The following is a 13832-nucleotide window of genomic DNA, read 5'->3' on the forward strand; positions in this document are numbered from 1 at the left end:
GCAGAAGCTCATAGGAGCACAGCTCCTGAACCTTTCTGAGGGTTCCACTTCCTCCTTTTCACCTTGCCCATTGAATAGTAGGTGCAGCTGCATAACAATCCCTGGATGAGCTCCACCACCTATTTTTCTACAAAATGACCCCTGCATGGACGGATGGGTGGGTGGGTGGGTGGATGGATGGATAGATGGATGGATAGATAGATGGATGGATGGATGGATAGATAGGTAGGTAGGTAGGTAGGTAGGTAGGTAGGTAGGCAGGCATGCGGATGGATGGATAGACAGAAAGGCAGGCATGTGATGGATGGATGGATAAATAGACAAAGATAGATGGGTGGACAGACAGCGAGACAGGCATTAGATAGACAGACATCCGAATGGATGGATGGACAGACAGAAAGACAGGCATATGATGGATGGATGGATAAATAGCCAGAGACAGATGGATGGACAGAGAGACAGGCATTAGACAGACAGACAGACAGACAGAGACAGACAGGCATATGATGGATGGATGGATAAATAGCCAAAGACAGATGGATGGACAGAGAGACAGGCATTAGACAGACAGACAGACAGACAGAGACAGACAGGCATATGATGGATGGATGGATAAATAGCCAAAGACAGATGGATGGACAGAGAGACAGGCATTAGATAGACAGAGAGACAGACAGACAGAGAGACAGACAGGCATATGATAGATGGATGGACAGACGGACACAGACACGTCCACTTTAGGTATCTGCGGCGTCTCCCGATTTGCGCTGCTGCTGCCTGGAGCGGAGCTCCTTCCCCGGCTGTTCCCGCCCCCTGCAGCCCTCAGGTGTCCCGGCGGTTCCCCTCCCCTCCCCTCCCCAACACTGGCCGGCCCAAGAGGCAGCTCCCCGCCCGCCCGCCCGCCTCGCAGCAGCGCCGCCCCGCCGCCTCCCTCCCTGCCTCCCTCCCTCCCCGGCGGAGCTGCCGCCTTTGGCCAGGGGGGCGTGGGGCGGGGCGAGGCGGCGCAGGGGCATAAAGGCAACGTGCCTGTCAGCGGGGCCGGCGAGGCGAAGGAGGCAGGATGGCCGCGCTCAACGGGACGCTGCAGAACGGGCAGCCGGAGAAGAAGGGCGCCCCGCCGCCGCCGCCGCTTCCCCGGCCCGTCAAGAACCTGGAGGTCCAGTACACCAAGGTAAGGGGTGGGGAGGCTGCCTGCTCGCCTTGGGGAGCCACCTGCGCTTGCTCCGGGAGATGCAGCAGGAGCAGGTAGAGGTAGCCCTTATACTTCCTTATAGTAAAGAAAGTAAGTTTCTAGTCCTCATTATGTTCTTGCCTTCCCTGGGCTGCGCACACACACACAACAATGCACTTTCCAGCCGCTTTCAGTCGCTGAAAGTGGATTGAAAGTGGATTCAGTCACTGAAATTCAGTGTTCTTTCCAATTGGATTCTACTGTGTCAGCTGGCAAAATCCAATTTGAAAGTGGATTGTTTAGCGCAGGGCTGGCCAAACTGTGGCTCTTTCACACATATTGTGCGGCTCTCGAAGCCCCCACCACCTTGCTGGCCGAATTGGAGAATAAGAACATAAGAGCAGCCATGTTGGATCAGGCCAATGGCCCATCCAGTCCAACACTCTGAGCGTTTTCGCACTAGCGTTTACTCCGGCGTAGCACCCCCATTTACCTCTGGATCTTTTCCTGGTTTTCGCACCTGTTGCTCCGGCGCTGCGGTCTGCTCCGGCGCTGCAGGGGTTTCACGCCGGAGTATCTTGATCCACCTGCTTCCGGAGTTTTTGAAAACCTGCGGATCCACACCGGATCCACTCACACAGTGGCCAATATATGCTGTGGCTAATAGCCATTGATGCATTAAATTTGCTTTCCTTCCTCCTTCCCTTGTGGTCTCTCAAACATCTGACATTCCTGTCTTGTGGCTCTTGCATTAAGCAAGTTTGGCTACCCCTGGTTTAGTGTGTGTAATCACAGACCTGTAAAGGGGGGAAAAAATCCTCTCCATGGTGAATTCTCCAACGCAGAACAGAAAGTGAACTGATTTCCCCACCCCCTTTGCCAAGCTACAGCCAATTTATGGTGACCTCCCATGGGGTTTTCAAGGCAAGACATGCTCCAAAGTAGGGTTCCCTTGAAGCTGAGCGAGTGTGAGCTAGTTGACAGTCCCTTAGCCTCCGGCTCACACATATCTGTCTTGGCTCAGGAAAAATGACCCCCAAGCAAACTAACGTATGCAGTAGCAGGCTCACAATTTTAATGCCAGTAGCTTACAAAGTAGAATTTTTGCTCACAAGACTCCACAGCTTAGAGTCTCCGAAGTGGTTTGCCGTAACCTGCCTCTGCATTGCAACCCTGGTATTCCTTGGTGGTCTCCCGTCTAAGTACTAACCAAACCAGAGTCAACCCTGCTTAGAGCCTGGACTTTCCGAGTCAAGGGTTTTGAGCTGCTACTGGTTCTAAAATTAAACAATAGTCCAGAGGTCCCTGCAAGAATTACTCCTTTGGCATAAGCTTTGGTGAGTTAGCCCTTCTGTTATCCAAAGTGCTCCGTGCATCTGAACTGTGGCTCATATAAGCTTCTGTCTGAAGAAGTTTTGTTAGTTTTTAAGGTGCGGTTGGACTCATGTCTGTGTGAGGGTACAATGTTGCTCCAACCCTTCTGGAGTTACCTCCAAACGATGTGCAACGCAACTTTTGGCACCCGTGTTTTGTTTCTGGGCCGCATTCCTCATTATAGGGTTCTCTTTCTAAAGACCTCACGTCTCAGATGTATAGTTGACAATCCTGGTTGGTTATTTCTGTGTTGTTTTGATTGTATAAGTGAGGAAACATGGAAAGATAAGACAGGCCCTTAGTGAGTTTCTGGCAGAGTGGGAATATCAAATCCAGTTTTCCTGATATCAAACTGGCTCTGTCTTTGCTGATTTGTGCTAAACCGCACCCCCCCCATCCCCCCAGGGTCATTTTTGAATGAAAAATTCTCCATGTGCTCCATATGTGATATTTAAAAAGAGGTCAGCACACCTTCAAGAGCATCCGCTGACAAAGCTTTATTGTGTTATCCTTCCCGTAATTCCAAAGAAAGCCACAGCTCCATCCCCATAGGGTGACTGTGTTAAGATTTGAACTCGGGGCATCTTGGCTGACTTCTTGAGCTCCCGCCCCCACCCCTTCACGGCTGTATACCAGTTCTCACTAAACAAAATCTATTCTTCAGCATCTTATAAAGAAACATGGACTTGACTGAGCGTCACAGAGCAAAAACTAGAATTCTAGTGGCTTGAAACAGATTATTTCCTGTCACCTGGGTGGCTTCTGTAGTAATGTCATGCTGTTCCTTCACAAAAAAAAATAAGAGTAATAGCAGCTGCAGCCCTCTTTACTACACAGGAGGAGTGAGTGAATGACTGCAGGAGTTTCATGTACAAGAAAATTATGGAGTATGCATGATGGGTAGAAATGAGCACGATCCACATGCAGGTTTGCTGTTTGTTATCTAAATATTTTCTTGAAAAACTGTCCTGTAGCTAGTGTGGGAAAGAGAAAAGGGCCACCTTGTGTGAGGGATTACTTAAAATAACAGGGAGGCAATGCAATATTAAGTCAGGGCTTAGAATCTTGTCCTGAGCTTGGTGGAAAAGCTAGAACTGTAAAACTCGGCCTTTTTCCATAGGAAAGGGGGGGGGGGTAAGTCCAGCGGTCCCTTGAAGACTGACAGAGTTTATTTCAGTATGAGTTTTTGTGGGTCACAGCTCAGTTCATCAGATATATATAGTTGTAGTATTTTAAAAAAATAAAATGGGCAGAATGTTCCACTTGGGGATTATGTGTGGCAGAAGATGCTTTGGTGAGAGACGAAAAACACTGAAAGTTTAGCCCTATTAAAGCCCAGCATCTCATGGCCATTTTCAATTAAACCTGTGTCTTCAGATTTCCTCTCCATGAACAGCAACACTTTTTGTTCTTCTTGGAATTCACGAAGGAACCATTTTTTTTTTTAAAAAAAAATTGACTTACTAAATGGAGAGATTGCAAAAAAACCCCAAAACAAATCGAGGTGTGATTAAAATTTTTCTTCTCCCCCCCCCCCCCCATGTTCTCATCTCAAATGATAATGAGAACTCTAGGGTTTAGTGGGGTATCTAAACCTAGATTCACATAATAAAACAATGCCTGAGATTAAAGTTAGCCTATGGAAGAAAAGAAGGGAGAAATTATGTGTAAAATATGTCTGCAGTATAAGGAAGGATACAGCAGTTCCTGAAGGGCTGAATGTGTGTTCTTGGTCTGTTTAAGGAGACATTCTTCCAGCCAAAAAAATCAAATGCCTGTGGGTCTTTATTTATGCACACACACACAAATCAATTTGAAATTTGATTTTAAAATGCATTGATAGTGTTGGGAGCCATCCGATATGATAAGAAATGCATCCAGAAACATTGAGGGATACCGGAGAAGTAAAAAAAAGGATGAAGAGGCCATGCAAACACAAACCAGTGCCAAATGAAGTATTACGCGAAATAAAGCAGTAGTCATACCAGAACTGTATGAGGAAGTCGGAATTCTGTAATACTTAATGACTAGAGATTTATTTTTAGAAAAAAAAAATACTGGCTGCTTTGGATTTACCAGTGAGCTTTAAAAAAGTTTGAGACATTTACGAAATGCAGAATCTTGGCTTGGGTAACGTTCTGAAGACCTAAAAAGAAGGGGTATAAAAAAACAAAAATAAGATTTCATTTTTTAAAAATGACAGGGGTGGTAAATAAATTCTGATAGCACTGGATTTCTTCTGGTTCTTTGAAGAAGAGGGAAATTTGTCTGTGGGTGAAGGTTCTTCCTCCTTCTCTTTGCTAGCCTCCTACACAAGAAAAAACAAACAAACAAAAAAGATTTTTTTAAGTTTCTCTTTCATCAGGAACAGTTTATACAGTAGCTGACCATTCAAGAATAGAGCATTGCCCTAAACACTCATCTTCAAGTAAAGTCAGACTTCACGTAAAATGCATATACGAGTACAGCCTTCTCAGAAATGTCTATTTCAAAACGCTACGATTATCCTGCGATAAAACTGGAGCAGTGGTTATCTTTCCAGGAAAATTGAAACTATGAGTTACCTGTCTGGAGTGTAGCAAGGAACCGGTCTAGTCAGCAGAAAATTTGGTGGCGGGAGCAAGGGAGGGTGGGAAAGAAAGGAAGGTTGAGTGATATAAAAAAGTAAACATAACAGAAGAAAATGGGAGGGAAGAAGGATGGGGAAACAGAGTAGAATGTAGCCAGGAGAGGAACTGGGAGGACTCATGAATACAGTGCTTGAAGAGGGAGGATGCCCTCTGCTTACAAGCGCCTTTTGCTGTACTTTTTACCATCGCTAACCTGAAGGAGAATCAAGAGATTCCCAGTAAGGGTGAGATACTATTGCCTTGCAATCCTAGGGACACTTACTTAGGAGTAAACCCAACTGGATTTAGTGGACGTTGTTCAGTATTCCAGTAAATCCGGTACCCATGGAAAGGATAAAGCAGCGAGAACCTCTGACTGATTTAAAACATTTGCAGAGCAGCAGTCTGGGACCCAAGGTGGGTAACAGTGAATGTAGCAAACGGTGGCTTGGATTGAGCAGTGCACAAGTGGAAACATAAACAGGCATAGTGGAATTTCACTTGCACAAGACATTGTGCAACAGTTGGTGCTTTCCGCCTTTCTACTATGGAGTCTTGAAACTGATTGCACAAGACCTTGCACAAGCAGAAATGCAAGTAGGGACACAGTACATTTGAGTTAGCGTAGCAAACAGCTACCACTTTTTTAAAAAAGATTAAATTGTGTTTCCACTTGGTCAAGAAGCAGAAGTTTTAGACTCATTACAAGCAATTTTATAAAACCAACATTAAAAATTAAAAAAACAACTTACGCTCTTTGTGGCGGACTATTCCCACCTTGGTCCAGGCTCAGACTGCCCCAGAGCCTTCCAGAACAGTTCTGTTTTGCAGACTTTCCACAAAGCCAAGAGGGCAAGAGCACCAGCCTCTTCTCTGTGGGAGGGAGGGGGTTACAGAGGCCCCGACGCAGCCACCGAAAAGACCTGAGCTCAGACATGGTAGAAAGTGCCTTAGACAACTGGGCGCTTGTAAAAAATTGGGTTATTTATGTATCCCTTATTTAAAGGGCTTTCTGGATTATCCCCTGTTAAAATGGTTTTAGAGGGTTAATTAGTTCTTTATCTGTGCACAATCCAACTCCTGATTTTTAAACTTAATTTTTTGCAGATTTTTTTGGGGGGGATGGGAATAGATGTGTTAATTTAAAAAGAGGTTGGGTTGTGTGTGTTTTAAGAACACTGGAAGATAATGCAAATCTAGATTCATTTTTGGCGGCTATTTATACTACTGATTACTCAAAAAGATCAATTTTATCCTCTGATGGATGGATGGACGGACGGACGGACGGACGGACAGACAGACAGACAGACAGACAGACAGACAGACAGACAGACAGACAGACAGACAGACAGACAGACAGACAGACAGACAGACAGACAGATAGATAGATAGATAGATAGATAGATAGATAGATAGATAGATAGAATTCAGTGATTGCTTGATTTCCATCTATGGTGAAGGTTCATCATCATCGTCATCATCACCAATCATTTATAGCCTGCCTTTCTTACTGAGATTCAAAGTGTTGCAAATTTTGGTTCTTTTTGGTATACATGTTACAGTGAATGGATGTGTAAACGTGTCCTGCCTGGACACGTGCACACGCCAGTGTGTGCAAAAAAGCCAATGCTATATCACTTTAGAAGTGAAACCAGGGATCAGTATCTGGATGAATATGTGTGGGGGTTGTATGACACGTTCAGCTGTGTGTGCATTGAATGTAACATGTAAATTACTCAACATATGTATAAAGAAAAAGCATGCGTTGACCAGTGTTCCCTCTAAGCTGAGTGAGGGTGAGCTAGCTCACCGATTCTTAGCCTCCAGCTCACACGTTTTTGTCTTAGCTCAGGAAGGATGACCCCAGAGCACACTGATTTCTGCAGTAGTTCACAACTTTAATGTCAGGAGTTCACAAAGTAGCATTTTTGCTCACAGGACTCTGCAGCTTAGAGGGAACATTGGCGCTGACTACACATGCATTTATTTTAACTTCCGAATGGGACAGTGTTGCGTGTACTTGATTTTTCTTTATGCGCACTGAGTAATCCTCCTGTTGCAGTCAACACATGTACAGCTCAGCATGTGACTGAAACCACACCCGTGTCCAGGTTCTGTTCCCTGGTTTCATTGCCAAAGGGCATGAGAATTAGTTCTTTCTTATGAACAGGAGGATGCGTGCACACGAAGATTGTCCGTTATAACTTGTGAACAGGTTGAATTGTGATCAGTCGCACCTGTGTGCCATTCTTTGGGGCTAATACTTTCTAAATGCCGTTAAAAAAAAATCCTTTTGCAAGATTAAAAAAAAAATGCACATTGTCCTTAATTCCTTCAGCCATCTTATGGTTCCCCAAGGAACAAAAATTCACTTGTACTTAATGTGAAAACTTCAGCATGCTTGCTGGCAAGTTCGAAAAGAGAGAAATTTTCTCCTTTACTTACTTAGGTTCATTGCATTGAAACTCCTGAAACCTATTTTGCTTTTCAATAAAAAAAAAAAAAGCAATTCTTTTCTGGTTCTGGATAGGACTGTGACGGGCTTTGTGCAGGAGAACTGCTTGGAGTTCCTACTTAGAAGATAAAAGTGGGCTGTGTCATTTGTGCACTTAGGACGTTCAAATAATAAAAAGATCCCCAAAAAATAAATAGTCCACAAAGATATCCTCTAAATCTGCCAGGCCTGACTTCGGGGGACCGTCTGAAGTAAACCAACTTTTTTTCTTGAGTGGGTCAAGAGAGATCCCATTTAAGTTTGTTTGGAATCCAGCGTTTGCTTCATTTCTATAAGCTCCAGTCTGTAGCCTTCTGAAATTGGAACGTTGGACTCTGAAATTGGAACGATGGACTCTCCAGAGCCATCGAGGTGATCGCACCTAGGTGCCCTCTGCGCCCCTGCCTGAAGCCGTCACCCTGGTTTAACCAGGAGCTGCGGCAATTAAAGCGGGTCCTTTGAAACCGGCCGATAGTGTGCCAATTGGGCCAGGTCTAAAGATGTTTTTTTAAGGAGGGGGCGGACCACTGCCTCTTTAAGTGGCGTTGGAAAATGCCCTTCCGTCAGGGATCTATTTATGATATCCCGTACAAGATATCTAAGATCCCTCTGGCAAGATTTAATAAGCCAGGAGGGGCATGGGTCCAGTTTACAAGTTGTTGGGCGAGCAGATAAGAGAATCCTGTCAACTTCCTCCAGGCTGAGGGGGCTAAAACCATCCAGAATGTGATCCGAAGACAGGCTCAGGGCCTCGGTTTCGCTAACTGTCTCAAAACTGGCAGGGAGGTCGAGGGGGGGGGGAATCCCCTTGCCAGTTTTTGACGGTGCGCCGCTGATGGTGGCGGACAGGGTCAAGAGCCTGGGGGTACTATTGGAGCCTTCCCTAAAGATGGAGGCTCAGATAGCAGCCACTGCCAAGTCCTTATAACAGTATGAGTAGCAAGAATCTGGTAAAGCTACATTAGTTTTTTCATCTAAGGCGGGCAAGGCAGTTGGCTCCCTTCCTGGATCGCGACGACCTAGCAACAGTGATCCATGCTACGGTCACCTCGAGGTTGGACTACTGCAATGCCCTCTACATGGGGCTGCCCCTGTGCCGAACTCGGAAACTGCAGCTGGTGCAGAAGGCCGCGGCCCGGCTGTTATTGGGCCTCCCAAGATGGGGGCACATTCGGCCGGGTCTTCGGGCTCTGCACTGGCTTCCAATAATATACCGAGTTCGGTACAAGGTGCTGGTTATTACCTTTAAAGCCCTATATGGCCTGGGACCTGCCTACCTGAAGGACCGTCTCTCCCCACATGTTCCCCAGAGAGTACTGAGGTCGGGAACCCAAAACCTTCTCTCTATCCCTGGGCCAAAAGAAGCCCGCCTTAAATCGACTAGGGACAGGGCCTTCTCTGTCATGGCCCCTACATGGTGGAACCAGCTACCGGAGGAGGTGAGGGCCCTGCAGGACCTTATTCAGTTCCGCAGGGCCTGTAAGACAACCCTCTTCCGGCTAGCTTACACCTAACTGATATGGGAACTAATGTAGCTTTACCAGATTCTTGCTACTCATACTGTTATAAGGTTTGATGTTTTAAGGTTTTAAATGTTTTGACTGTTTTAATTGCTTATATATTTAAATGTTAATTTAATTTTTGTTTTATTATCTGTTGTGAGCCGCCCTGAGCCATCTTTGTGGGAAGGGCGGGATATAAATAATAAATAAATAAATAAAATTATTAATGATTTCTACCAGAAAGTGAAAAGTGCAAAGAGAAGTACCTATGAGCCTGCCCCAGCGGGGAGGGTGGGATATAAATCTAATAATAAACCTAAGCCTGATATGAAGAAGCAGGGAGGGAAAGACTCAGCGGCTTATGGAAACCAGGATGTGTTGTAACCTGTGCATTTTTGGGGAAGAATCCTCTTTGAGGCAGCTCTGAAAACCTCCATGCGCACGTTCACTGTTGTATGTTGTGCTGTCAAAAAAAACCCCTTCCTTAAAAGCTAACTTGAAAATAAGTCTTAAAAGCTAACCTGGCATATCCTTCCTTTAGTGAAGGCTGGTCTGACATCTTTCCTTGGAGAAGACATCCTTGCAAGATACGATGGCCTAAACATTCACTCATAACAAGCAGGTTCTTGACTTGGGTTTACGGTTGCCAACCATCAGGTGTGTGGGCTGGAGATCTTCCAGAATTACAACCGGTTGCCAGATTACAGAGATCAGTTCCTCTGGAGAAAACGGCTGCTTTGGAAAGTGGGCTGTATGGCATTATACTCTACTGAGAACCATCCCTCTGCAGGCTCCCCGCCTCCCCCCACAAAATCTCCGGGTACTTCCCAACCCTACTTGGTTAATATCTGAGGAGTCTTGTGAGCAAAAATTCTACTTTGTGAGCGGCTGGCATTAAAGCTCCTGCATCAATTAGTGTGCTCTGGGAGCATCCTTCCTGAGCGAAGACAAAAATGTGTGAGCTGGAGGCGAAAGATCTGTGAGCTCGCTCACGCTAACTCAGCTTAGAAGGAACGCTGATCTCTAGGAACCCCCGTGAAATTTATAACATTCAGAATAGTATTTTCAGCTGCAATTGGGGCCAGTTTAGATGATGACTCTGAAATCACCACGAGCATCTCTTGTGGTCTACGAAGGACCGTTTTGTGACTGATCTCTCGAGAGCAGCCGTCCCCAACCTTTGTGGCACCAGCGACCGGTTTTGTAGAAGACAATTTTTCCACGGACCAGGGGGTGGGATGGTTTTGGGATGATATAATTGTGTGCTTTATTTCTATTAGTTTGGTGTGGTGGTTAAGTGCGGGGTCGGGACTCTTATCTGGGAGAACTGGGTTTTTTTCCCCACTCCTCCACATGCAGCTGCTGAAATGGCCTTGGGTCAGCCATAGCTCTCGCAGAGCTTGTCCTTGAAAGGGCAGCTTCTGGGAGAGCTCTCTCAGCCCCACCTACCTCACAGGGTGTCTGTTGTGGGGGAGAAAGGCAAAGGAGATTGTGAGCCGCTCTGAGACTCTTCGGAGTGGAGGGCGGGATAGAAAGCCAATATCTTCATCTACCTCACAGGGTGTCTGTTGTGGGGGAGAAAGGCAAAGGAGATTGTGAGCCGCTCTGAGACTCTGAAATTTGGAGTGGAGGGCAGCATATAAATCCAATGTTGTATTATTATTACTACTACTACAACATTGTAATATATAGTGAAATAATTATACAACTCACGGCCCGGTTGCTGACAAGCCATGGATCGGTTTGGGGACCCCTGCCCTAGGATGTTATGTCTTCTGCAGTGTTCCCTCTAAGCTGCAGTCTTGTGAGCAAAAATTCTACTTTGTGAGCTGCTGGCATTAAAGTTGTGAGCTCCCGCATCAATTAGTGTGCTCTGGAGTCATCCTTCCTGAACTAAGACAAAAATGTGTGAGCTGGAGGTTAAAGATCTGTGAGCTAGCTCACGCTAACTCAGCTGAGAGGGAACATTGGTCTCCTGGGGATAAGATTGGGGGTTCCCTGACATGTTTAGAGATCGTCATGATGACATCAGTATGTGGAGCTCTACAGTAGGGCAAAATATAGGGTTGCCAGCCTTCAAGAGGCACCTGGGCGTCTCCAATAATTACACCTGATATCCAGACTACAGAGATCAGTTCTCTTGGTGAAAATATTTGAAAATATTGAAGTCTTTGAAGGGCTGCCACTTAGAGGAGAGCGGGGAGCTGTTTCCGTTGGCAGCAGAGGAGAGGACTTGCGATAATGGGTTTAAATTAAGGGCTGGGAGGTACCGGCCGGATATTTGGAAAAACTTTGTTTTCACAGTGTGCGTTGTTCGAAAGTGGAATCAGCTCCCTAGAGAGGCGGTGGGTGGCAGTCTTGAAGCAGAGGCTTCATACATACTGCGTGGCCACTGTTGGCTGGATTTGCGAAGACATTTGTCAGTGGCTTAGAGAAGGCATTCAAAGTTGCTTTCTTTCTACCTCCACCTCCTATCTATTTTCCTTCCTTCCTATTCTCAGACATCTGACGTTCGTGTCTTGCGGCTCTCAAAACATCTGATGTTTATTCTGTGTGGCTCTTACATTAAGCAGGTTTGGCCACCCCTGCTGTATAATGTTATCGGTAGCCATTTCTACCCCGTGAAGGAGACTGGAGTTTGTGTCTCAAGCCCGTCTTATCTTTTTACAGAGCTAGCTTCAGCTGCTCGCTGTCTGGTGCCAGAGGGGTGTGTATGAACCAGTTTGTATTGCTTTTCATGGTTTTTTTACTGATACTTTTGGTGGGCCAGGTAACAGCCCAAACGGTAAAGCTAGTCCCCTGTGCAAGCACCAGTCGTTTCCGACTCTGGGGTGACGTCGCATCGTGACGTTTTCACGGCAGACTTTTTACGGGGTGGTTTGCCATTGCCTTCCCCGGTCATCTACACTTTCCCCCCAGCAAGCTAGGTACTCATTTTACCAGCCTCAGAAGGATGAAAGTCTGAGTCAACCTTGAGCCGGCTACCTGAACCCAGCTTCTTCTGGGATCGAACTCAGGTCGTGAGCAGAGCTTGGACTGCTATACAGCATCTTACCACTCTGCACCATGGGGCTAGAAGGGGTACAAAGATCTGGTCAGCCCGAGGTGAACCGGATCTGAAACGAACCTTTCATGTCACTGTTTCCTGTCTGTCAATAAAGTTAACCTTCTTTTTGCAAACAAGAGGTCTGCTTATATTGAAGATAGTCCCAGAGCTGACAATTTGGACAACAGAGGTACCATTTTTACCTGTGTCCTGAGCTGCCAATTGTGCACAGAAAGTTTTGTACTGTATGGACTCCAATACGTTCTGGGTGAAAACTCTTTGGCTAGGACGCAGCTTGCCCCATGATCTCTTTCACTGCTTTCTCACACATACACATGTTCAGGGTTGCCAGCTCTGGTTTGGAAAATACCTGGAGATTTTGGGGGTGGAACCTAGGGAGGCTGGGGCTTGGGGAGGGGAAGGGCTTCAGTGGGGCACAATGCCACAGGGGCCCCCCTCCAAAGTGGCCACATTCTCTAGGCGAACTGATCTCGATTGCCCAGTACTCAGTTGTAATAGTGAGAGATCTCCATCCAGCACCAGGAGGTTGGCAACCCTATTCTGCCTGCTTAAAAAGGTAAAGGGAGTCCCCTGTGCAAGCACCAGTCATTTCCAACTCTGGGGTGACCTCCAATGTTCCCTCTAAGCTAGAGTCTTGTGAGCAAAAATTCCACTTTGTGAGCTACTGGCATTAAAAGTTGTGGGCTACTGCATCAATTAGTGTGCTCTGGGGTCATCCTTCCTGAGCTCAGACAAAAATGTGTGAACTGGAGGCTAAAAACCTGTGAGCTAGCTCATGCTAACTCAGCTTAGAGGGAACACTGGTGATGTCACATCACGACGTTTTTATGGCAGACTTTTTTACGGGATGGTTTGCCATTGCCTTCCCCAGTCAGCTACACTTCCCCCCCAGCAAGCTGGGGACTCATTTTACTGTCCTCAGAAGGATGGAAGGCTGACTCAACCTTGAGCCAACTACTTAAACCCAGGTCGTGAGCAGAGAGCTTGGACTGCAGTACTGCAGCGTTACCACTTTGCGCCACAGGGCTCATCTATTCTGCCTGCTTAGATAGTCTGAAAAGACTTCAGGACTTCGGAAGCAAATGGTGGCATTCAAAGCTCACTAATGTTCTTTCGTTCCATAGAACTGGGGTGGCCAAACTTGCTTAATATAAGAGCCACATAGAATAAATGTCAGATGTTTATTAAACTCTTAATTAAACTCTTAATCTTTATTAAACTCTTAATACTTTCCTTGCACAGAAAGATAAAATACACATGTATGCACTTTACAACACGACCACAATAGAAGGATACTTTTTTAACAAACAAAAGCTGGGAATAACAGTTCCCATAAGACCAGCATAGGGAAATATTAGGGAATTATTTTTTTGGCACCAGTGGGAGGAGACACACATGTACCATGTGAATCACTGACCACTATTTGCATCCTTATACATCCCTCTTTGCCTTGACACCAAGGTTAGTAAATACAGCTCCTACAAGAGCTATGAAACTAAAGGGGAACCCTGTGCCGCCACCTTCAATTCCGCTCCTCCCTCCGCTCTTGCACTGTCTTTCCCCACCTAGGTCTCCAGGTAACCTCTGTGGTGGATTAGAAGAGCTTGCAAGCTTG

The 13832-nt window shown here is 46.1% G+C and overlaps 1 protein-coding gene across 1 annotated transcript in view; it reads left to right on the forward strand.

Annotated features, from left to right (window-relative positions):
* Positions 1–1046: 1046 nt before the first annotated feature.
* ALDH1A3 (aldehyde dehydrogenase 1 family member A3) overlaps positions 1047–13832 on the forward strand; it is an 83669-nt gene continuing 70883 nt past the window's right edge. The window contains exon 1 of the mRNA XM_060259810.1: positions 1047–1171. Coding sequence (XP_060115793.1) covers positions 1061–1171 — 111 coding nt within the window. The 5' untranslated portion in view covers positions 1047–1060. The remainder of the gene's footprint in view (positions 1172–13832) is intronic.

Source organism: Heteronotia binoei, chromosome 19 (assembly GCF_032191835.1).
Source record: "Heteronotia binoei isolate CCM8104 ecotype False Entrance Well chromosome 19, APGP_CSIRO_Hbin_v1, whole genome shotgun sequence".
In the NCBI taxonomy this organism is placed as follows: domain Eukaryota; kingdom Metazoa; phylum Chordata; class Lepidosauria; order Squamata; family Gekkonidae; genus Heteronotia; species Heteronotia binoei.